This window comes from Poromitra crassiceps (genome assembly GCF_964638095.1).
Source record: "Poromitra crassiceps genome assembly, chromosome: 21".
In the NCBI taxonomy this organism is placed as follows: Eukaryota; Metazoa; Chordata; class Actinopteri; order Beryciformes; family Melamphaidae; genus Poromitra; species Poromitra crassiceps.
In genome coordinates this window covers 12,908,381-12,935,147 of record NC_139638.1, presented here as the reverse complement: position 1 = coordinate 12,935,147, position 26,767 = coordinate 12,908,381, and the positions used below count along the sequence as shown (strand labels likewise).

At 42.0% G+C, this 26,767-nt stretch overlaps 2 protein-coding genes across 2 annotated transcripts; both read left to right on the top strand.

Moving 5' to 3' along the window:
* Positions 1-2,459: 2,459 nt before the first annotated feature.
* On the top strand, positions 2,460-26,518 carry LOC310795262 (uncharacterized protein; the record flags this gene model as incomplete). The annotated part of the gene is made up of 3 exons (XM_083657320.1): positions 2,460-4,119; positions 18,724-19,146; positions 25,188-26,518. 3 exons carry the CDS (start codon positions 2,460-2,462, stop codon positions 26,516-26,518), a joined length of 3,414 nt encoding a protein of 1,137 aa, XP_083513446.1.
* Positions 4,149-10,447, top strand: LOC310795796 (uncharacterized protein). Its single transcript, XM_083657887.1, has 3 exons — positions 4,149-5,194; positions 6,249-6,340; positions 9,161-10,447. Exon 1 carries the CDS (start codon positions 4,648-4,650, stop codon positions 5,161-5,163), a length of 516 nt encoding a protein of 171 aa, XP_083514013.1. The 5' UTR covers positions 4,149-4,647; the 3' UTR covers positions 5,164-5,194; positions 6,249-6,340; positions 9,161-10,447.
* Positions 26,519-26,767: the final 249 nt, after the last annotated feature.

Sequence of the window (26,767 nt, the reverse complement as noted above, 5' to 3'; positions counted from 1 at the left end):
CATTTGAAAGTAATGTTACACTCCAAGTGAACTTATATCTGATGAGACTCTGACACTCCAAGTGAACTTATATCTGTTGAGACTCTGACACTCCCAAGTGAACTATATATATATATATATATATATATATATATATATATATGTATATATATATATATATATATATATATATATATATATATATATATATATATATATATATATATATATATATATATATATATATATATATATATATATATATATATATATATAATATATCTGATGAGACCCTTATGAGGGCGGCTGCAGGAGAGATCTGCCTCTCTGCCATCCATCTGTTGCCTTGTCTAAACATGTGTGGCCTATTATTCCACATCAGTAATTGAGTGGTTAACACATCACAAAGCACAACACATTTCAATCAGGTTTGGCCTGCAGGTGTGATTCAAAACACTTGTGTTGAACAGGCCTACATCTATCACTAGATATTGTTTTCTATATTCATTCTGTTAGGTGGGATAAGTATCCCACCCCCTTCTTATCCCCACTGGTGTTAATGGCCAGGTTTTACTCTGGGAACCCTACTTATGCAGGATGGGGGTCCCTGGGGTATAGTCCTTCACAAGTAGAACAGGTCTTACACCTGCTCAGTAGTGGACTTAAAGATATAACAACCTACCACATAACTGCAATGGCTTCAGCTTCAACCATTTCCCCCACTATTATTATTAACACAAGCAAGCTCACAATCCTTTGGTCAGTTTTTGAATATTTGTGCAATAGGAATAATAAGCGTGTAACACATTATCATTCAAGAATTTTATTTTGGCATTACAAAACAAAGTTTCTCATTCTTTAGAATAAAACAGTGGTATCTTAAGAAAAAACAAACAGTAGTGCAAATGGCAAGCCAGGGTTATAGTAAATACATTTGGTTAAGTTATGCAAGTAAAACAACTTGGTTCAGGTTAGGAAAGTAACTCAATGTGCAAAACAGAACACACTCATTGGCTGAGTCACGACGTGATGTCGTCAGTCTATTGAATCTATAGCAACGCTGACAGCGCTGCTCATTGGTCGTGACTCACAAGAATGTGGAGAAGCGCATTCTATGGTAGTTGAAGGTAACATGACACCACAGCACAGACAGGCCGAGCTGAGGGGCAGAACAGCAGTAACATGACACCACAGCACAGACAGGCTGAGCTGAGGGGCAGAACAGCAGCGTAACATGACACCACAGCACAGACAGGCTGAGCTGAGGGGCAGAACAGTAGGTAACATGACACCACAGCACAGACAGGCCGAGCTGAGGGGCAGAACAGTAGGTAACATGACACCACAGCACAGACAGGCTGAGCTGAGGGGCAGAACAGCAGCGTAACATGACACCACAGCACAGACAGGCTGAGCTGAGGGGCAGAACAGTAGGTAACATGACACCACAGCACAGACAGGCTGAGCTGAGGGGCAGAACAGCAGGTAACATGACACCACAGCACAGACAGGCTGAGCTGAGGGGCAGAACAGCAGGTAACATGACACCACAGCACAGACAGGCTGAGCTGAGGGGCAGAACAGCAGGTAACATGACACCACAGCACAGACAGGCCGAGCTGAGGGGCAGAACAGAAGGTAACATGACACCACAGCACAGACAGGCCGAGCTGAGGGGCAGAACAGAAGGTAACATGACACCACAGCACAGACAGGCCGAGCTGAGGACCAGAACAGAAGGTAACATGACACCACAGCACAGACAGGCTGAGCTGAGGGGCAGAACAGAAGGTAACATGACACCACAGCACAGACAGGCCGAGCTGAGGACCAGAACAGCAGAATGTAACATGACACCACAGCACAGACAGGCCGAGCTGAGGGGCAGAACAGCAGTAACATGACACCACAGCACAGACAGGCCGAGCTGAGGGGCAGAACAGCAGTAACATGACACCACAGCACAGACAGGCCGAGCTGAGGGGCAGAACAGCAGCGGGTGGCAGAGTTGTCTCGCTCACAAATAGCGCTTCACTCTTTTCACTGCAATGTTTCTCCAATACGGGACAAAGCGCGTCCCGTATCAGTTCAATACGGAACACGTCTTTTTGCAAGTCACTTGCACTTAAAGTGAGGGGGATAAGGGGGGAGAGAGATTGATTGTAAGTTTGTATTTAAACACACACTGCCTCTTTAACGCTCCTCTTCCTGGAATAAAGCAAAGCCTGATAACCCCTCCCTCAAACACAGCCAGTTCTATTCTCTCCACATATTTCCTGTTCCTCCCCTTTCACAGATCTGCCAGTTTATAGATAGGTGTAAACATGCTGTGAAGTGCAAGAGCTGACCAGCACATTCACTGCAGATCAGCACATGAACATGAAGAAAACAACAGAGGTTTGGTTTGGAGCAGAGGCTGCAGAGCCTGTTTCAGTTCAGAGGAAGTGAAACTATCTGACTCACTGTCACTGAGAAGTGAAATGGCGCAGCAAGGAATTCAGCTGGACGGGGGAAAATGGTGCTGTTCGATCTGTCTGGATCTACTGAAGGATCCGGTGACTGTTCCCTGTGGGCACAGCTACTGCATGAGCTGTATTAAAGACTGCTGGGATGCAGAGGATCAGAAGAAAATACACAGCTGCCCCCAGTGCAGACAGACCTTCACACCGAGGCCTGTCCTGGTGAAAAGTACCATGTTAGCAGAGTTGGTGGAGGACCTGAGGAAGACCGGACTCCAAGCTGCTCCTCCTGATCGCTGCTATGCTGGACCTGGAGATGTGGGCTGTGATGTCTGCACTGGGAGAAAGCTGAAAGCCCTCAAGTCCTGTCTGGTGTGTCTGGCCTCTTACTGTGAGCAGCACCTCCAGCCTCACTATGATGTAGCTCCATTAAAGAAACACAAGCTTGTCGACCCCTCAGGGAAACTTCAGGAGAACATCTGCTCTCGTCATGATGAGGTGATGAAGGTTTTCTGCCGTACTGATCAGCAGTGTATCTGTCTTCTCTGCTCCATGGATGAACATAAGGGACACGACACAGTCTCAGCTGCAGCAGAAAGGGCCAAGAGGCAGAAAGAGCTCGGGGTGAGTCGGCACAAAATCCAGAAGAGATACCAGGACAGGGAGAAAGACGTGAAGGTGCTTCAACAGAACCTGAAGGCTATGAAACTCTCTGCTGATAAAGCAGTGATGGACAGTGAGAAGATCTTCATTGAGCTGGTTCGTCTCATTGAGAAGAGAAGCTCTGAGGTGAAGCAGCAGATCAGATCCCAGCAGAAAGAGGAAGTGAGTCGGGCTGAAGAACTTCAGGAGAAGCTGAAACAGGAGATCGCTGAGCTGAGGAGGAAAGACGTTGAGCTGGAGCAGCTCTCACACACAGAGGATCACATCCACTTCCTCCACAGTTACCCCTCGCTGTCACGTCTCAGTCAATCTACAGACTCACCCAGGATCGATCCCCGTCCTCTGTGTTACTTTGAGGATGTGACTGCAGCTGTGTCAATGGTCAGAGATAAACTACAGGACATTCTGACAGAGGAACGGCCTAAGATCTCACTGACAGTGACTGAAGAGGATGTTTTACTGCCACAACCAGAGCCCAAGACCAGAGCTGACTTCTTACAATATTCACGTCAGATCACACTGGATCCAAACACAGCAAACAGATGGCTGTTATTATCTGAGGGGAACAGAAAAGCAACACGCATGAGTGAAGCACAGTTATATTCTAGTCACCCAGACAGATTCACTTACTGCGGTCAGGTCCTGAGTAGAGAGGGTTTGACTGGACGTTGTTACTGGGAGGTGAAGTGGAGCGGGTGTGATGTTTCAATAGCAGTCTCATATAAAGATATTAGCAGAACAGGGGATAAAAGTAGATTTGGATACAATGACAAGTCTTGGTCATTAGAGTGTGGCAGCAGTAGTTGTCACTTCAGACATAAGAGGATCAAAACTCCCATCTCAGTTCCTCTGTCCTCCAGAGTAGGAGTGTACCTGGATCACAGAGCAGGTATTCTGTCCTTCTACGTCTCTGAAACCATGACTCTCCTCCACAGAGTCCAGACCACATTCACTCAGCCTCTTCATCCTGGACTGTGGTGTTACACTGGAGCCACTGCTGAGCTGTGTGAGCTCAAGTAGACAGGACTTATTAAAGCAACTGTGTGTGTGTGTGTGTGTGTGTGTGTGTGTGTGTGTGTGTGTGTGTGTGTGTGCGTGTGTGTGTGTGTGTGTGTGTGTGTGTGTGTGTGTGTGTGTGCGCGTGCGTGCGTGTTTCTCTCTCCATCTTGTTTTCATTGCTGCCACAGATCACCTGTCAATCAAACAGTGTGGGCGGGACTGTGATGTATTTTTCCAAGTTGAATTTTCTGTGGATGATGTTTGATTTCCTGTAGGTGGCGCTCTTTTCTTTGTGTTATATCAGTCAGTGATAGCGAGTAGAAACACACATGTATTCATATGAAAACATAAACTGTTGTGTGGCCTATATATAGTTCTTATATATATCAAAATGAGGACTCTTAGCCACGATGATGAAGTTGTCTTGTTGGCTACAAACAATTTCGCATCTGACTGGATTGAGAAGTCCAACGGCTTTCTGTTCAAATTAAGCACACAGGTCGCGACAAGGACTCTAAAAACGTCAAGGCGAGCCTGAGCCTGTTTCATGAGTTTGGGGACAACATGGCCATGTTTGTCTCGCACTTTTTGGACAAACTTCCACCTGTTGGGTTTGTTTGGCAATATGGACGCCTCGGCGCTGCTCAGTAGAGTGGAGCAACTGAGCAGCGAGGTTTCTGGTCTGAGGAGCCCGGCCATTGAAGCACAGGTGACCGTGAACGAGGACCTGACGGCAGCTACAGCGGCTGTGAATTGCCGGGTGACAGACAGTGCTGGAGGACGGTGGAAGGAGGTCTACCCCAGACAGTCCTGGACCTCTGGACTGCGGCTGGTGCAGAAGCAGACGGGACCTGGTCAACAGGAGGAGGTGACGACGGCGTTAGACCCTCCTGATGCAGTGGCTACAGAGAGCATACAACTCCCAACGCCAACGCCCAGGTCGCCGCCGTGGACTTCTGTGGTGAGAAATGGAGTAAAGAAGCCCACAGCCAAGATGACGCAGCCCCGTCGCAACGCCGCACAAACCCGGGTGAGACGTGAGCAGAGGAACACCAAGTACTGAGAGCAGCATCCCAGTGATCACTACCAAGAGGGTGAGTGTGTTTCACACTAAGTTCTGTCATATATGTGTGTATTATATATGTATATATGTTGTGTATATAGGTCTTATTGTTGTGTATTTCTATTGTGTCTGTTTCTGTCCCACTACATGGGCCTTAATGGAGCTGTGTGTGTGTGTGTGTGTGTGTGTGTGTGTGTGTGTGTGTGTGTGTGTGTGTGTGTGTGTGTGTGTGTGTGTGTGTGTGTGTGTGTGTGTGTGTGTGTGTGTGTGTGTGTGTGGGGCGAAATTGGCCAATTCATCTGTGATATGTCGGAACATTGATATCAGTGCCTTGTGCAATGAGTTTTCTGTTTTTTGTCTTTTATGTGCCTGTGTGTTTTTTTAAATGTTGTATGTACTTTTTATGGACCCTGAGTCTGCTCAATAAACTTGATTGCTCCTGAGCAAAAATGGGGGAATTTGCAAAAGCGTGTCCCACCAGGGGGTCACTGCCCAAAATATGCCAGTGGCTGAGAACAGCGTTTTTTATTTCCTGCGACACCGGAGAAAACGTTGTGGCACATACAATTTTAGAGATTTGGGAGTGAGCAGGTCATGTCTATTGAGATCCCTGACCTTCTGAAGGCTCACCTCCAGGTCCTGGCTGTTGTAGTTTAAAAAGCTGCAATTTATTTGACCGCAACGATTTTTTGTCAGACACACACATGATAACATCAGACAGGGACACTAGAGTGGCCCACAGAGTTGCATATAACATGTAATGCCTTGCAGACAGACACACACAAATTTACTCACGACATGATATAGATGACTGATGACATCACTCACTGCGCACTTACGATGTCACAATGTCATTAGTGATGTCACTTGAGCAATTGTTACATCATTTTGTTGAGTACAAACCAATACATGCGGACGGACACACAGACACACAGATTATTGATGACATCATCAGTCATCACTCACATCACTCACTCATGACATCACATAGATCACTCCTGTCCACATTGCAGACAGACACACAGACAGTACTGGAATTATAGATTAAAAAAAAAAGCCATTTAAATGAACTTTTCTTTTGGTAGGCTATCATCATCTATGGCCTGGCTGCGCAGCGGAATATGTGCTTGCAGGAGGCTGAGCAGGTTTTCCTTTCTGGTCAGGCTATTCATCACAGGTAAGAGTAGAGCAAGTCATTTTCCCCGCTTTTTTTGATTTTTTTGTTACAATCCCAAAACGTCTTTATGAACTGTTTGCTTGCTTGTATTAGTTATTAATACCTTAAAGGGACAGTTCACTTTTTCCTAGTCTAACCCTATTTGCTACTTAGCAATGATAATGTTGATTGAAAGACCTCTTCCTCATAGTAGCTCTGGAAAGTTGGGCAAAAACGCATGCAAGGTAGAGGAGGTCCCACTCCTGTATGTACAAGCTGACTGAGGCTCACTGACATTTTATCCACAGTGCACTGCACACAAAGTACATTTGAGTGAGCTTCAGTCAGCTTGTACATACAGGGGCGTGACCCCATTGACTGTGCATGCGTCTTTGCCCGACTTTCCAGAGCTACTGTGAGGATCAGGATGGATAGTGACAGTCTGCATGTCTGGGAACACCCACAAAATGTTAAACGGCTGGCACGCGAGTGGGGTAAAACTGCCCATATATCTCATGGGCTGACTCACCAAAAGACGGTGCTGCGGCTCTAAACTACAGGTTTGGGGGTTCTAGAGCAGAACACAAGACGTCTGTTCAGATGTGCGTTTACTGCGGTGGTTAAATCCCCGATCGTGTCTGCCTGGGCTGGGCTATCAGCTAAATCCTAACTTTGCTGAATGGATAGAACGGGGGTTTTTACCCCACCCTGACCACGCCCCCAGCCAGGCTGAGCCAGCTAAACCAGCGTCTATGACGAGACGTGGCCTCAACCTATTGTGCTGAGAAAGAGCTGTATCAATCAACATCAATCATTCGGAAGTAGCAAATAGGGACATACTTTGAAAAATGGGAACTATCCCTTTAAATCAGAAGTAGCCATGATCATTATGTATTAACCCCTATTTCTCTAAGCCCAGCAGTGATTATGGTTTTTTTTTTAGATATTGAACGAATTTTAATATTTAATATGTATTGTGCACTGCAATTCAGTTTGCTCATTTTAAACTGCCAGAGTGCATTTTGATGACACATGTATTTAAATGTGTAAATAAAGGACATATATATGTTTGTTATTATGTTTCAGTCAAGTGGAGGAATTTCTTTTTTTAACCTTTATTTAACTAGTTAAAATCACAATGAGACCGGAATCTCTTTTACAAGGGAGAACTGGCCAAGAAGGCGGAGAAGTGAAGTTACACGTCAGGAGTACATGGTTGCATGTAAAAAAAACTAAACGATACACATTCAAAAGACTACTCACAATAGGAGAGAGTGCAAAAAACATGCAGCAGCACACCATATGAGGTACAATAAACAGTTTACAGATCAAAACACAAGTTCCTCAGGTTACAGATAACATGATGCTATATAACTTCTATATAACTGAACTTATGAAACATCAAAGCAGTGCAGTGATGTGTCCTAAAAGCTGAATTGCTGATATATCCCCAGGGCAGCACGATAAAGCACTGGGCAAGTCTAGCCAAAGCTGGAGGACAAGCTAATCTGTAGACACTCATCATAATCAAGATATATATATATATATATATATATATATATATATATATATATATATATATATATATATATATATATATATATATATATATATCTGATATATCCCCAGGGCAGCACGATAAAGCACGGGGCAAGTTTAGCCAAAGCTGGAGGACAAGCTAATCTGTAGACACTCATCATAATCAAGATATATATATATATATATATATATATATATATATATATATATATATATCTGATATATCCCCAGGGCAGCACGATAAAGCACGGGGCAAGTTTAGCCAAAGCTGGAGGACAAGCTAATCTGTAGACACTCATCATAATCAAGAGATATATATATATATATATATATATATATGAGGACAAGCTAATCTGTAGACACTCATCATAATCAAGATATATATATATATATATATATGTATATGTATATATATATATATATATATACATATATAGAGGACAAGCTAATCTGTAGACACTCATCATAATCAAGAGATATATATATATATATATATGAGGACAAGCTAATCTGTAGACACTCATCATAATCAAGATATATATATATATATATATATATATATATATACATATATAGAGGACAAGCTAATCTGTAGACACTCATCATAATCAAGATATATATATATATATATATATATATTTATATATATATATATATATATATATATATATATGTATATATATATATATATATATATATATATATATATACATATATAGAGGACAAGCTAATCTGTAGACACTCATTATAATCAAGATATATATATATATATATATATATGTATATATATATATATATATATATATATATATATATATATATATATATATATATATATACATATATAGAGGACAAGCTAATCTGTAGACACTCATCATAATCAAGATATATACATATACATATATATATATATATATGAGGACAAGCTAATCTGTAGACACTCATCATAATCAAGATATATATATATATATATATATATATATATATATATGAGGACAAGCTAATCTGTAGACACTCATCATAATCAAGATATATATATATATATATATATATATATATATATATATATATATATATATATATATATATATATATATAGAGGACAAGCTAATCTGTAGACACTCATCATAATCAAGCGGTGACAAGAAAAGGCTTGTCACCAGCCGTTTTCGAGAAGAGGGAGAGAAACACATTCTGGGTGTTGAATATTGAAGAGTCAGCAGAAGTCAAATGTTAATAACATGTTACTTATATATATATTTTTCTTACCTTTCTCTCTCTGTCTCTCTCCTCCTCTCTCAGGAGTCATTGAGGCCATGGCCTGGGGACAACATTGCCTTTTTATCCAAATAAACCCCTGGTGCTCTTATAAAATGTGATTCCAAGGATCTTGGTTTGGCCTGAAACACTGCCACTAACACTAAGATGTTCATCTCTGTGCTCCCTGGCCTACGAGATCTACCGCGCCATGAGCGCCTGTGGGGCTACACTAACAAGGACTTCTCATCAGTCTTCCTGTTCCTACGTCAGGTTCGAGGGGGGACAGAGTTGACACACACACACACACACACCTCAACAACCCCAAAGCGTTTAGTTCTCCAGACCACCTTTTGAATTGGATCTTGTCAAAGCGCAGAAGGGAACACAACATCAAACGTTCCATTTGGGGACAAGTGTGCTCAGGAACAGTACCGGGGCAGCAGTGTGAACGCAGCCTTGCAGGCGATGTACACCGGCCTCTGGAACATTTCCGTACCCGTTCTATTTTTGTTGGATTCCACATCCGTCAGACAGATGACATGAGTGTGGGTCTGTTCGCTGCTGTGTCGTTCTGCATCTGTTCCGGAGGCAGGGTACATTGCCCCTTACTGTTCTTACAGTTTTCATTGTTTTTATTTACTGGCTGTTTTATTACCACAGTTTTCATTGCTTTTATTTACTTAGTTTTATTACCAGTGTTTGATCAATCTGCAAAGCAGTTTGTAAAAGTGCTTGAGTTGCTTCTGTGCAATTGGCAGTAAAGACTGGTTGTGCTCCACAACCAAAGTTAGGTTTAACTGGGTTTTGTGAAGCAGGGCAGTGCTGGATAAATTCAAAGGTTAAAAAACAGCTCATTAAGAGCTCACTTGAAGCGATGATTCTCATCAGTCTTCCAGTTCCTCCGTGAGGAGGGGGGACAGAGTGGACACACCAGCCCTCTCGTGAGGAGGGGGGACAGAGTGGACACACCAGCCCTCTCGTGAGGAGGGGGGACAGAGTGGACACACCAGCCCTCTCGTGAGGAGGGGGGACAGAGTGGACACACCAGCCCTCTCGTGAGGAGGGGGGACAGAGTGGACACACAGCCCTCTCGTGAGGAGGGGGGACAGAGTGGACACACCAGCCCTCTCCTGAGGAGGGGGGACAGAGTGGACACACCAGCCCTCTCGTGAGGAGGGGGGACAGAGTGGACACACCAGCCCTCTTGTGAGGAGGGGGGACAGAGTGGACACACAGCCTCTCAACAACCCCTTTCCTCACTAAAGACCTTGCCCTCAGGCACTCAAGAAATCTAAAGTCTTTGTCATGTTTTGTTTAGTTTTTTGCTGTATACACTCGTTCTGTAAAAAGGCTTTTCAGTCACTGTAGCCTGAATAAAAACAAATCTGTCATAATAAATTCAATGTTTTTCTTCTGTCTCAAGAAATTGTGAGGGGGGGGGGGGCAAGTTGGCAGTTTTGAATCTCTCTCACAATTTATGGACTTTGTCTTTGCCCAACGCAAATGTGTGTTTGTGTGAGTGAGTGAACAGAGTGAGTGAGTCATTTCTGATGTTTTCATTAGGGATGTAGGGATATTGGAATTATTATTTATGATATTTGAAAATTAAACCAATCGGTAAAACAAGAAAAGAAAGTGCAATTCTTGTTCAAATTCTTGTTCTTTCATTTTTAAGATGAATAAGTGTTAAGATCAAAATGTATGCACAGAAAAACATTGTGTATTCTTTAATTGTGGCGTCACGGCTTAACTCACACATGCGTACTTGCGTGGGGAGATATCTGTCTGTGCGGCCGAAGTAGCATTTTAACATCACTAGGTGGTGCTGTCACGCGGAAGATATGTTTGCGGCGACTGCTTCTGCTGGCTGGGTTCTCCGGTTCTGCAGATAGGGACTATTGGGCAGAGCATGCCCCCTAAGTACAGAGAACGCCCATAGGCGAGAAATGGAGAATTAAAATAATAAACATAACAGTTTAAATTGAAATGTAACAATCGTAACTTTTTTTTTTTTACTTTACTTAATAACATTTGCCTACTCACATGATCTGACCACGTGACTGATGATGTGATAATGACAGAAGAGCCATTGTATTCACTTATTACTCAGTCATAACCTAAAACATATTCCTCACTCTTCATGAACACAGTATGCCTACTCTTATGGTGATGGCCCGCTGGCAGATGCAGACATAAATACAATGCTTTTCAAATTGCACACATTCACTGGGCAAAATAAGAAAACTACTTCAACTTAACTTGTGTAAAACATGCCATATTTTCACATTATGCCTACTCTGATTATGTAGCCTATAGGGATTTGCTTAGGAAGGTATTATTTTCCAGTCTGTAATGTAGCATAAACCAGTTCTGCATAGTACTCCTGTACACAGTGAGTGGTCCCTGGAGAAACTGTAAATTTCGCCCCCCCCCCCCGGCAGCTATACGGTATATATATATATATATATATATATATATATATATATATATAGTGAACTTATATTTGATGAGACCCTTATGAGGGCGGCTGCAGGAGAGATCTGCCTCTCTGCCATCCATCTGTTGCCTTGTCTAAACATGTGTGGCCTAATTATTCCACATCAGCAGTTGAGTGGTTAACACATCACAAAGCACAACACATTTCAATCAGGTTTGGCCTGCAGGTGTGATTCAAAACACTTGTGTTGAACAGGCCTACATCTATCACTAGATATTGTTTTCTATATTCATTCTGTTAGGTGGGATAAGTATCCCACCCCCTTCTTATCCCCACTGGTGTTAATGGCCAGGTTTTACTCTGGGAACCCTACTTATGCAGGATGGGGCTCCCTGGACGCGGCGCGGCCCGAGCGGGGAGCATAGGATATTAACTATTTCATAACGGAGAGAGAGAGAGAGAGAGAGAGAGAGAGAGAGAGAGAGAGAGAGAGAGAGAAAACACCATTCTAAATAGTTAATTTCCACAAGGCTTTGGAACTTTATTTTGAAATGTTGCACTTAAAGTGAGGGGGATAAGGGGGGAGAGAGATTGATTGTAAGTTTGTATTTAAACACACACTGCCTCTTTAACGCTCCTCTTCCTGGAATAATGCAAAGCCTGATAACCCCTCCCTCAAACACAGCCAGTTCTATTCTCTCCACATATTTCCTGTTCCTCCCCTTTCACAGATCTGCCAGTTTATAGATAGGTGTAAACATGCTGTGAAGTGCAAGAGCTGACCAGCACATTCACTGCAGATCAGTACATGAACATGAAGAAAACAACAGAGGTTTGGTTTGGAGCAGAGCCCAGCTTGTTTCAGTTCAGAGGAAGTTAAACTATCTGACTCACTGTCACTGAGAAGTGAAATGGCGCAGCAAGGAATTCAGCTGGACGGGGGAAAATGGTGCTGTTCGATCTGTCTGGATCTACTGAAGGATCCGGTGACTGTTCCCTGTGGGCACAGCTACTGCATGAGCTGTATTAAAGACTGCTGGGATGCAGAGGATCAGAGGAAAATCCACAGCTGCCCCCAGTGCAGACAGACCTTCACACCGAGGCCTGTCCTGGGGAAAAACACCATGTTAGCAGAGTTGGTGGAGGACCTGAGGAAGACCGGACTCCAAGCTGCTCCTCCTGATCGCTGCTATGCTGGACCTGGAGATGTGGGCTGTGATTTCTGCACTGGGAGAAAGCTGAAAGCCCTCAAGTCCTGTCTGGTGTGTCTGGCCTTGTGGTATATCAGCTGCCCACTGCCTATCATAATTAGTGATACTTATAGTATATTGTAGTTGTCTTTTATTCTTAAATATTAAGTTAGGATGTATGAAGAATAGATTAGTACTGGCTTTTAACTGACTAGGAGCAGAGGGAACAAAGGCCAGACAGTCCGACTCCTTTGGGGAGGGGGGAGAGAGTAGTAAATGAGGGGACTTAAGATTAGAACAAAAGGCATTGATTGCTATCAAAGGATGGAAGACAGAAGAAGTCACACCTTTACACACTCAAACGCAGGAAGGGAGAGGCACACACACACAAAAACAGCAGCTGTATTGTCTTAAGGGCAGAGAGGAGCAGAAGAGGGGGCTCTGGGCTAGGAACTTGAAAGGTTAGAGAGAGGAGGAGCAGAGGAGAGTCATAGTTTATTTAAGTCGATGCGCGCCAAAAACAGACAGAGCATATTCTGATTTTCTCTCGGTGGTTATTTTTTCCAGCCATCTTGTCCTTTGAATGCAAGTCTATTTTCTTCAAATAAACCCTGTTTTTTGAGACCTGACATTCGCCTCTCGACCCTTTTTCTGCATATTTCTGAACATACTTTTCACACACCACTGCCTTAAGAGACGACAAGTGGTGACCGCCGACGTGATGAATTTGGACCTCCCGGAGAAGACGCTCCAGGACGGAAGAGCCAGCCAAGTGCGGGTCGCTCAGCTGCTTCTTGCGGTAAGTACACAGTCCTATTCAAAAATGAGCACGCAGGTGGTGTGTGGGAGTTGTTGGACAATATGGTTAAAAAAGGAGGGGAATAAGGACGACAAGTTTGCCCAATAATATATGTTGTGTGCGAGTTTTTGGCTATGGCAAACTGTACTAAATTATCTCGCTGTCCGTGGAAGACAGGAGATGAGGCCAGGTGGGCCTGTGTATGATAGCACACATTAAACTAGGACAACAATTAATAATTAGCCTCTGCCCTCCAAGTTGAGTAGAAATATTAATTGGCATTGTTTATGGACCCGAATATTGATCAAATTATGGCAATATAGGCAATGCGGTCCGAAGCCGTTGGTTGCCTATAGGAGATAGTTAAAATGTGTGTAGTTATTTGGAAAGGCAACTGAGATAACGCAGATTTTAAATAGGTTGATCACACAATCCATTTGGGAAATGCGTGTGTAAGTTTGGATAAATTAAGACCTAAAAGAGTGTATTTGGCACTCACTGATTAAAAGTCACACGAAAGAAATAGTTTAGATTATGGTGTTTACAAATAGGTTGAAAATGCGCGTTGGTGATGTGTTGCTGTGTGATGTTGTTTGTATTGTTAAATGTAAGTGTTCGTAACCCGGCCGGGGTTGTGTGAAAGTGGTTGAAAATAGCACTTAATTAGAGTATCATTTGGAGTCAGATGTTGGTGATATTTGTTACATTAAGTAGGAGAGATTGGAGATTAAATATAGATGGTTGAATGTGAGTGTATGTGCGTAGAGAGTGTGGGTGAAAGGACATGTGAAATGACCGGAAGTGGCTGGTTGGAGAGGATGAGGAGAAAATGGCTGAAGTTTTTGCGTAATGTATGGCTGAATGCTGACTGTTGAGTTTGTTTGTTGTGGTAGAATGTGGAGATGCGTCTGAAAGGATTGTTTGTGTGGTAGTATGACTGTTTTGGTAGCGACTGTGTGTGTGGTGTTATGTTACTGTGGTGGAAACTACATTTCCCAGCGGGCTTGTGGTAGACGTACGGGAAGGACGGTAAGCCACATGGGACATTTTCCAGGAAAACGCGAATGTGAAAGTGTGGTTGTGAGAAAATGGCGTCGGACTGTTTATAGAATGTGATTGTTGTGGGCACTTGAGAAATGACTGTTGCATGGATGTTGTCGCGAGGAGTTTGTGGAATGAGTGAGAGTATTTGGAGTGATAGCGCGAGTGTGTATTAAGAGGCGGAGTTAAAATATCCGTGTGTGGGAGGCGCCAGCTGGCATGGCACGTAAGCATGTAGCATTAACGCGTCAATGTGGCTAGCTCATAGCATGCTAAGGTTAGCAGCTAACTATTGCTAGCAAGGCTCTCATGTGGCCTAGTGAATACATTGAGTTAACTATAAACTGGTTTTGGTTTGAAAAGGCATTCATTGGTGGTTAATATTGTGACTATTTACAGCGCTATAATGTGTGCTTGCTGGCTGTTTGGGGGATGAGAGCTGAATATGAACGATACGTGAATGAGTGAATGAGTGAATTGACGTTAACATGGAACATGCCTGGTGCATCAGTACAACGCTGTTGTGAGGCGTATAATTAAATCATTTTGATGACATTATTTGGTTGGTTTAAGTTGGGTATACGGATAAGCAAGAGTTTATTCACAGTAAAGCTACAAGTAAAATAGAGGGATATACAGTGATGGATCATTATGGTGATTGATATTAATACGAATTAATATGAACCTATTCATTAAAAATAAGACATGGGAATTAGATCCGGACTAATTTTAAGTGTGTTTTTACAGTATTGTAACGTATCCGGTATCTCATGAGGCAGAGGCTTCTTGATGGTACAAGGGTCTTTATTCACAGTTAGTTATATTACAACCACAACTCTCAGCGGTTGTCATGCTCAAAGCTAGCAGCTTTCCCTTCGAGTAGTGTGTGAAGACTGACGCGCATGCTCAGTTCACTCCGGAAGTATCCCCACAGCATAGTGTTCCCCAATAAAGCACTCCCACACATCAGTTCATATCTGCAGTCAAGACACTACCAATGCTCACCCCTGTATGTGTACTGCTGATTCGCTACAGTATTATATTACTATTTCTCTTTTTGTAATGATAATAGCTATAGACCCCTTATACAGCCGGTCAACATTGAGCTGCGCGCATCGTAAAAAACCCATCAGTCTAGCTTTGATGAGACATTGGGAACTGTGTGAAAGCCCCGCTGTCAGGTCTGCCCTGTGCTCATCTGAAACACATAGTTATAGTTTAGTTTAAAATACAGTTGTCTGCTTACTACCACAGCTTATCGCCTAGTGATAAGCAATGATATGCATTGAAATTAACGTTGTTTGATGGGATATGTCTTACAGACGCATACGCACTGGCGCTGTCGATTGGCCAAGCCTATGGCCAGCCATACATATCGTACATTCCTTTAGAACTGGGGATAGCGTAGATAATTATTTTGTAACTTGCAAAGAGATATTGTTATGTTGATAATGCACACAACTCAATGAAGACATTATTTAATGTTACTTGGTTGTTAACTAACCGAGCGATGTGGCTGCAGCCTATAGTTTGCCTGATATGAAATGAGAGAGCACTGCAAAGTTGGGCATTTTTAACGATTTTCTCTTTCGGCTTGCAACCAAAGACATTTACGGTTGGCATTAAAAGCAGTATGAGTTGACGGGATTTGGTAAAACTTTAGTCCTTGCTTTGCAGATAGTGTACAGACTGTTCAGTGTTGTGTTGTGTTCTATTGCATGTGTGCGAGGCTGTGTATGTTCCCTCGAATTGCGTAGAACAGGATATGAGGGGAGAATTAGGTAAATTATAATGTTACAGCCTGGTTCGATCGTTTATTATTTTATTAACTAAGTGGGAATAGGCGGATCCGAATACTCTCCTACAATAGCTTTCCGATTTTGGCATCCCACTGTACAACACGAAGACAAATCTAGCTCGAATAGTTTTCGGGCGACTGGAAACCTACTTGACAGGGCTGCGCGGAGTCTGTTTTTTTGCCTCCGTTTTGCGCATCTGACGCTACTTGTTGTCATTGTGACATAGGCATATAATTGGTCTGTAGATAATGGGATTACATTTTTTTCTATTTTTGTAGTGTTAAATGATTAAATTCTGAATACTTTTTCAAGGTGAATATTTCAAAAACTAAACAAAAATAATTTAGCACGATTATAATGCAAGCTTGGGTTACGTGGAGCATTGCTGTATCTGGCTGTGTGTGTGAGAATGGAAGCTTGGGTTTAGATAGGTGATTGTGGTATATCCAGTGTAACAGCGCCATCTTCTGGGTAAAATGAATAGTGTATCACATAGAAATGTACTCACAACAGACGCGTCTTATAAGGATGCACATTTGCATGTTACATGTTAGCACTAACAATAATTAGATTAAATAGCGATAAAGGAAATGCAATAAAATATAAATAATTAATTATAATTATAAATAGAGGTAACCTAGAGATTGATGGGATGAAGGCGGTGGATTAGATTAAGTCTTTTAATGATTTTAGATTAAATGGTTGATATGTAATGGAGTTTAAAAGAGGTTTGGTTATTTGCATGATTGTGTAAATACATCTAGGATGTTTGGATGGATCTGACTTTCTATTTGAATGATTTTTTGGGAATGTTATTAAATGATGTCATTATAGGGTTGCATTAGTTTAGAGGGTTGTTGTGGTCTCCTATGTTGTAAAATATTATAGTGGTTCCAGAACTCTAAGTCAAGTGGGACTTAGCATGAGGGTATATACTGGGTTTATGATTTAAATGTTGAATGTTGGAATGAGTTGGTCTAATGTGATATTTAAGCAATAGTGTATTGAACATGTTTTTGTCTTTTGTCTTTTGTCTCCGGCTGAGGAAAACGGGGATGGAGGCTACGATGTTTGATTGATGCTGAATCAACAGGCTCAGACTGGGTCGACATCTCCATTTGTCATCGAAATCCGTCAGCAGTGTGCGAGAGGTCTTTGATTGAAAAGGCGAGTGAGAATTTTGTCCACAGATTCGTTAAAACTATAATCACATAATTACATTCACATTTGTGGTGAGACGTATAGGTTTAGGAACACATGTATTTTTGTTAATTTACATAGTGATGGGGAATTTTGGCCATTGACTGAGCACTGAGTGTTTCATTGTGAGAGGACACTTTTGACAGAGTGTTGACATAGGCCAGAGTGTAAACACTTTGGTGGGGAAAGGTGGGGGTTTTTCTTTTCCAGGGAACGAGAGGAGGTGAAAACTGTTTGGCTGTGTTTTTTCTCCCATTTCTTTTTCAGGTATTGGTAAAATAGTATGGTAGCAATTTGAGTAGTTGTTTCTTTTTCTCAAAAGGTGAATGCAGCAGCTGACGTCTGATTGTAATTATGATATAGTGTAAATTTGTACGATCAAATTCGTAGTACTTCCCATAGGTGGCGGAGTTGTGAATTACATCACTTTAGGATATTATTGAATCTTGCATTGGTCCACTGGCAAACTTATATTTACAGAATACATAATAGTACACATTAAATAGGTTGTGTTTTTATAGTGGGGTTTTGAGCAGCTGATATTTTATTTTGGGAGTTTAGAGGGTAAATACTGTTTAAAATGGGAGTGGGAGCAGGCAAGACCTCTAGGCCAGTAGGGATAGTGGAGCAGAATAACCCATTAATAAGAAATATAGCTAGTGTCTCGGACAAATGGAACAAGAGATGGCTGGATATCAAAAATCCATGGCCAACTAATGGGACATTTGACCTGGAGGTAATTAAAACATTACAAGTACTGATTGAGTCTCACAAAGTGGAAGAAAACAGAGGTAGGAAGGGTAGGAAGAGGAAGATGAAGAGAGAGATGGAGTTAGCTGTTTTGCAGTTGTTCTTTTTAGAGGGAGAAAAGTTGCTGAAGGTGACTGATGACAGGAGAGAGGAAGTGACAGATGCTATTTTAAAGAAATTGGAGGAGAGAGGGATGTTGATGACAAAGGTCGACGCCCCATTTACACATTTAGAAAGGAGCAATACACCTCCATATGAGAGAAAGAGTGAGGTAGTGACCCATTCTCAGTTGCCACTTATCAGAAAGGAGGGGAGGTATGAGAGGACAGATGGTCATGACAGAGTGATAGAGACAGGGGATTGTAAGTCAGCTATTGGGCTATACCCAGATGAGGGGAAGAAAGAGAACAGAAAGGATAAGGACAGGAGGGAGGGTAGGAAAGGTGGAGATAGAGCACCTGAGTTAGAGGGGGATGATGAGTGTGGAGGAGATGACGCAGGGGTGAGGAAGCTGTTAGCTGGAACAGAGAAGAGAGGGTCTAGAGTTGAGAGAGACAGAAGTAAGAAAGGGAGTGCGTGTGCCATAACTAGTAGCAGTGAAGACTCAGAGGAGGATGAGGAAGCAGAAAAGAAGCTGAGGATAGTTAGAGCAGAACTATTGGAGTTGGAGGAGAGAAGGGAGGAGCTACAGGGAAAGATGGAAGCTGGAACCAGCAGTAAGAAAGAACGTCAGCGGATGAGAAAGGACATGGAAGCATTAGATAAGAAGAAGGCTAGGGTGAAGAAGGCTGAGAGGAGATACAGTCTGAGAAGTGAGAATAGAGGAGAGGGAAAGATGGAGCCGATGGTGGTGAGAGGAAGGAACTTAGAGTATGTGATACACTTGACAGATAGCCAAGAGAAAGACAGGAAACAAGCAGTAGTAGCAGTAGTGCAGTCCAATAGTCGATCGATGCCACAAGGTCCGATTCAAGCTCAGACACAGGTAATAGGTCGAATGGAATATCCGTGGCCTTTTGCAGCGCCTCAGCAGCAGTGGAGAGGGGGAGTTAGAGGGAACTTAATTAGAGGGAGTTATGACCAGGGAGTGAGGCAGATGAGATGTTTTGCATGTGGGTTGTTGGGACACTTGGTACGTGACTGTGGGAGAGTGAGGAGGGGGCTGAACGGTAGAGGAAGTTATAGAGGCAACCAGAGGGGAGGTTATGGTGGGATGCAGCAGGGGCAACAAGGCAGGGGGCTGGTAAACTCCTACAGGGGACCAGTTGGAGGAGGAGCATACCAATAGGGAGGTTTATTGAATAGAGAGTGGGAGGTATCGGCTGGTGATCAGTTTAGATTTAGAGCCTATTGTTAGTGTGAGCATTAAGGGTTAGCTTTTAGAAGTAATGGCTGATAGTGGAGCAGCGTTCACCTGCATTAGAACTAGAGAGGACGAGGATTAAGCAGCTGATATTGTCCACTCACTAGTGGAGTTGTAACTTAAGCAACAGAGAAGAATACTAATACTTGTTTAGATAATATTCCAGTGGCTATGTTAAGGAGAGATGCACTAGAGTAGAAGAACATCAGAGAATTATTTTTAGCTGCTGGTGACAACATTATCATCATTACTGTATTGTTAGAGACAAGGTCCAATAAGAAATATATAATATAGGTAAAACAAGGTAAGCAACACAGTAAGAACACTAGCAAAACAACAATACTACGATAAGGCACTGTACCAATGTTTTTAGATGGAAGGCAGGTATTTAATGTCACTGAGATTAGGCTGAGACAGCAACATAATGAGCATATTCTGAGACATATTCAGACGACAGATAAGCTTATACATCAGGTTTCTCAATAGGACATGAAAGGTGCTCACTCCTGTTCCATAAAACATTTTGTTAGTGGTATTACACCTTGGCTTCCTAAGAAGGATCCTCAGACAGTCGTTATGAGCAATCTGGAGGTTTTAATGCTAGTCTGCTTTTACTTGACCTAGAGGGGGGCAGTATATAGAGGAGTACAGTGGGCTCTAAGCAGGTTTACCTTTACATCATCTGAGAAAATTAAAACTTCTTCCTCAGCATGTTAGCTTGAGCATACAGTATATGCCTCTGTTTGTACATGTCATTATCATTACTCATTTGAGCAGTTATAATATGACCCAAATATTTAGTTGGACAGCAAACTGCTAGTACCTGCCCAGACAGGATAAAAAGGAGGGAAGGGAGAGATTCTTGTCATTTCTGGTTCTGTAGATTATAGTGACACTCGTTTTAGCATTGTATTTTACATCAAGAAGACCTACATAGTTAGAACAGATATTCAGCAATTGTTGGAAACCAGTATTATTTGGAGGCAGGATAATCAAATCGTCAGCATACATAAAGTGATTTACAGTAGGGTTACTAATCACATATCTCGTTCGGCAGCTGCTGAGCTGTACAGAGAGCTCATTCATACAGAAAGGGGGGTAGCAATGAAGATAAACAAAGATGACTTTCTTGAAGAGAGAGTATAGCATAGGAGGGGGTCTGTCATATGTGACTTTGAGGGTAGCTGAGGATTATGAATAGGGAAACATAGGAGCAATGAGGGCAGTAATTAGCAGAATTAATGGCTCTGACAGAAGCATGTAGGTTGGCAGAAGGTAAGAGAGTGATCATACATATAGACTTGGGGTATGCACATTCAGTCTGTCATCTTTTTGGAGCAGTGTGGAAGAGTCGTGGGTTTAGGAAAACTGATGGCACACCAATACAACACAGTGTGCAGATTATGAAGTTGCTACAAGTTATGATGAAGCCTAAAGAGATAGTGATAGCTAAATGTGCAACACATAAGTTAGATGTATGCAGAGTGAGGGGAGAGGAGTTCTAGTTCATCTAGGGCATATTTCAACACCAAATGGGCCAATGCGAGATTTAATGGTTAAATGACTGTGATGTGGTGAAGCCAGTGGGGGGGAAGAGATACATGCTAGTTGTTATTGACAAATATAGCAGATTGGTAGAGGCCTGTCTGATGAAACACAAGGATGTACACTCAGTGGCTAAGTTTCTGTATAAAGAGATCATTCCTAGTTGGGGGATACTAGATTGAGTTACCTTGGACAAAGGGTCATGAATCTGTGGACAGAGTTATCAAAATGCTCTTGCAAAAAATTATGTTTATATGGGGTGCTTTAAAAAAACCGTCTAGTGAGAATTTGGGGGAAAAAAAGGGCTAAATTGGATAGAAATACTTCCGTTGGCACTAATAGCCTGTCGTTTGAGTGAACTGCGTGAATTGAGGTCGACACCATGCTCAGAGAGAGAGGGGGATTGCAGTATAATAAAACATAATGAGGAAGATTATTACATGGGGGTGTGAATGGTTGATTTTGCATGCTATAAGTTTCAGTATATTTGAGTTGATTTGAGTGTGAGATGAGATAGATAGGATTCTTACTGCATGAGTGATGGTTGATGCCGGTTGTGAAATCTATCTGATGGAGGATAATGTTATTGTTGATGAGTGTGAATGCATTTAGTTGGGGGGAGGATGCAGATAGGATCTGAGTGGGTTGTTGGTATTATTTGGACATGTCTCAGATGGTTTGAGAGAGAGAATGTGTTTGGGGGAGTTGGTAATGAGAAACATTTTTGATGAAAGCGATGGTATGTTGAAGAGAGGAGAGTGAATGATGATTTATGATTTGTGATGTCATGATTTATAGGATGGTAATTAAAGAGGGTCAGAGGAAGTTGATTGGCGACAGATGGGTGATAGAAGGTTGATTCATATTCTAGGGAATATGTGGAACATATGGTGGCAAATGCAGAGAGTTATTTTTAGGCATAGTAAAAAAAAGGGAAAGAGTGTTTTATCATATAATGAGTGAAGTGAATGAGTGGGATTTCATTTGTGACATCTTTTTCAGTGTGAATGAGTGGTGGTTTGAAGTTGGGGGAAAATGATAAGAAAATGAAGGGGAAAATAGTGGAAAAAGCAGATAATTTGCAACAAGCAAACTGAGAGTTCTGAGTACATAATTAATGGTTCAAATTGTTTGAATAAGAGGTTTTTGGGGGATTTTTATGACATTAGAGAAGGAAGAAGGGGGGTATGGATAATAATAATTCTACAGTTGTGGTGAGGGGTAAGTATGTACAAGCATCTGATGATGATTATTTTTGAGGGCCCGGCCCAGGTAAAGGGAAAAAAATGGAAGAACATCAAGGTGGATATGAACATGAATAACTATGAAGCATGTATGGGAATTGAAGGTGTAACAAGAGTGTTATATGTTTGGGGTTGATTCATAGATTTAATGGGGTTTGACAACTTTGAAATTATAGAATAGCAGTACATTCTGTTAAAATTGGTCATTGAGTGCACGCGATGATTGAGTTTAATGGGACACATCAAGTGATTGTTTAATGTAGTCATATGAAATTGGGGAGATTCAATTATGATTTGGTTCATTGGTTGTCATGTCTGTTATGGAGATGGGTTCTTTTGAGAGGGGGATTTTTGTGACTGTGGGAGATGTTTTGTTTCAGTTTATGGGAGAACAATAGCCTGAGTAGGAGGCCTTAGAAAGAGTAGAGAAGTGAGAGGTGGGCTTGAGGTGAGTTTAAAGGGGGGAAGGAGGAAAAAAGGAAAAAATAGAAAAGGGAAAAACCTGTTGAAATGAGTTGCATGAGTTATTTCAATGAGAAAAATTGTGTGGAAATTATTGTTCTTTTTACTTTTTTAAGAGGTTGTTATGAAGTTTAATTTACATAGAAGTGAGGGTTGTGAATTGATTAAACTGAATGGAGGGGAATGTATGAGTGTCAATTGATGTATATAGAGACCTCAAAATGTGTGAGAGGTAACTTAGTGTGTAACTAAATCAGAGATGCTCTCAGCCATAAATAGAGACTTAGAGAAAATTAATAAGGGAAATGAAAAGGAGGCATATGCTTCTATTGTAAATAAATATTGTTTAAGGGAAACCAAAGAGGGGAAAAGGTTACTGTTTAAAGAGGCTAATGTGGAGAGTCGCTAAAATGGAATGAGCATGTCCGATTTAGAGGGAGCATGATTGATTTAGAGGGAAAATAATTGTTAGACCAATGTGTTATCCTCAAAATTTGTCGGGGCAAGATACTGGTTGTTTTTTCTGCTTTCAGGAAATTGCCGAAGAGGAACCAGGAGTGTCCAGAATATTGCTGTCTGGGGGTTACAAGGACTCAGAGACTTAACAAGGGACAATTGACCCTGGATAAGCACTGGGAGACACTCTCCTGGAGCTGGACTTGGGAAACTTTGGGGTTAAAAGATAAAAGGGGTTTTTGAGGAACACAATGGAATCTGAAGAAGTTAAATGTTGCAGATTTGTATGTTTTTGGATTTACAGGTTTTTATATTTTTTGATGTGTGTAATAGTGGGAAGAAAATGTTTAAGAATGTTGATAACTGTGATTATAGACTAAAACTGTATGAGTTAAGGGAGATTTTCTCTAGTAGATATAGATTTGTAAAATTAGTGATATAGGTTAATTTGAATTGAATTGACAACAATTTGGATGGTAAGTAAATAGGAAAATGTTGATTATAATTGGACTTATTTTTGAAGGTCTCAGAGCTATAGTCAAATGATAAGAGTCTGGCGTAAAATAGAGAGTTTAATGCATGTGGAAATGGCAACGAATTGGCTGAAGGTTGCTTTGATAGGCGTAATAATCTCACTGGTCTTTTTTGCACTTTTTCTAGAAAGAGTGATTATTTGGCCAGAATTGAAGATTATACCTCACTAATGTTTAAAGGAGATTGGACATATCTATGAAAATCCTGCAATGATGCATTCTTGGCAAAGAGAAAAATGATTGGAGCGATGGAGAAGAAGTGGGAGATGATCAGTGTTTCTCTTTGCAGAGCATGTGGAAAAGTAGAGAGGAAATGTTTGATCTTCTTGGGAGGTTATTTGAGAACAAAATGAGCTAAGAGTTAAAAGAAAAAAATGAAGTAGTTTTACCTTACTTTAAGTAATCCCTGTGTGTGGGAATTTAAGTAAGATCCCAAATCGAGGATCGATGATAAATAGCAATAAATAGGAGAGATGGGGATTGTTTGAGTGAAAATGGCATGTTTTAAGGACAAATGAGAGAAGAGAAAATAGGATTTAGGATTAGAGATTAGTTGGATAGCCTAGTATTAAACATACCCTTAGTAAGTTAACAATCTGACTTTTTGTGCTAATGTATTTTTTTCATTAGCAAGGGGGGCATGTGGTATATCAGCTGCCCACTGCCTATCATAATTAGTGATACTTATAGTATATTGTAGTTGTCTTTTATTCTTAAATATTAAGTTAGGATGTATGAAGAATAGATTAGTACTGGCTTTTAACTGACTAGGAGCAGAGGGAACAAAGGCCAGACAGTCCGACTCCTTTGGGGAGGGGGGAGAGAGTAGTAAATGAGGGGACTTAAGATTAGAACAAAAGGCATTGATTGCTATCAAAGGATGGAAGACAGAAGAAGTCACACCTTTACACACTCAAACGCAGGAAGGGAGAGGCACACACACACAAAAACAGCAGCTGTATTGTCTTAAGGGCAGAGAGGAGCAGAAGAGGGGGCTCTGGGCTAGGAACTTGAAAGGTTAGAGAGAGGAGGAGCAGAGGAGAGTCATAGTTTATTTAAGTCGATGCGCGCCAAAAACAGACAGAGCATATTCTGATTTTCTCTCGGTGGTTATTTTTTCCAGCCATCTTGTCCTTTGAATGCAAGTCTATTTTCTTCAAATAAACCCTGTTTTTTGAGACCTGACATTCGCCTCTCGACCCTTTTTCTGCATATTTCTGAACATACTTTTCACACACCACTGCCTTAAGAGACGACAGCCTCTTACTGTGAGCAGCACCTCCAGCCTCACTATGACTCCTCTACCTTTAAGAAACACAGGCTGGTGGAAGCCACCGTGAAGCTTCAGGAGAACATCTGCTCTCGTCACGACGAGGTGATGAAGATGTTCTGCCGTACTGATCAGCAGTGTATCTGTTATCTCTGCGTGGAGGAACATAAAGGCCACGACACAGTCTCAGCTGCCACAGAAAGGGCCGAGAGGCAGAAAGAGCTCGGGGTAAATCGACAAAAAATCCAGAAGAAGCTCCAGGGCAGAGAGAAAGACGTGAAGGTGCTTCAACAGAACCTGAAGGCTATGAATCTCTCTGCTGATAAAGCAGTGATGGACAGTGAGAAGATCTTCACTGAGCTGGTCCGTCTCATTGAGAAGAGAAGCTCTGAGGTGAAGCAGCAGATCAGATCCCAGCAGAAAGAGGAAGCGAGTCGGGCTGAAGAACTTCAGGAGAAGCTGAAGCAGGAGATCTCTGAGCTGAGGAGGACAGACGTTGAGCTGGAGCAGCTCTCACACACAGAGGATCACATCCACTTCCTCCACAGTTACCCCTCGCTGTCACGTCTCAGTCAATCTACAGACTCACCCAGGATCGATACCCGTCCTCTGCGCTACTTTGAGGATGTGACTGCAGCTGTGTCAGAGGTCAGAGATAAACTACAGGACATTCTGACAGAGGAACGGCCTAAGATCTCACTGACAGTGACTCAAGTGGATGTTTTACTGCCACAACCAGAGCCCAAGACCAGAGCTGACTTCTTACAATATTCACGTCAGATCACACTGGATCCAAACACAGCACACAAAATGCTGTTATTATCTGAGGGGAACAGAAAAGCAACATGCATGGATGAAGAACAGTTACCGGTATATTCTAGTCACCCAGACAGATTCACTTACTACGGTCAGGTCCTGAGTAGAGAGGTTCTGACTGGACGTTGTTACTGGGAGGTGAAGTGGAGCGGGGGGGGAGTTTTAATAGCAGTCTCATATAAAGATATTAGCAGATCAGGAAGTCAAAGTATATTTGGATACAATGACAAGTCTTGGTCATTAGAGTGTGGCAACAACAATAGTTGTCACTTCATACATAACAGTATCAGAACTCTCATCTCAGTCCCTCAGTCCTCCAGAGTAGGAGTGTACCTGGATCACAGAGCAGGTATTCTGTCCTTCTACAACGTCTCTGAAACCATGACTCTCCTCCACAGAGTCCAGACCACATTCACTCAGCCTCTCCATCCTGGACTGGGGGGTTTTTCTCTTTTATTGACTGGAGTCACTGCTGAGCTGTGTAAGCTCAAGTAGACAGGACTTATTAAAGCAACTGTGTGTGTGTGTGTGTGTGTGTGTGTGTGTGTGTGTGCGCGCGTGCGTGTTTCTCTCTCCATCTTGTTTTCATTGCTGCCACAGATCACCTGTCAATCAAACATTGTGGGCGGGACTGTGATGTATTTTTCCAAGTTGAATTTTCTGTGGATGATGTTTGATTTCCTGTAGGTGGCGCTCTTTTCTTTGTGTTATATCAGTCAGTGATAGCGAGTATCCAAACACATG

Coding starts and splice junctions, on each gene's coding strand:
- LOC310795796 (XM_083657887.1), top strand. CDS start 4,648: ATGAGTTTGGGGACAACATGGCCATGTTTGTCTCGCACTTTTTGGACA.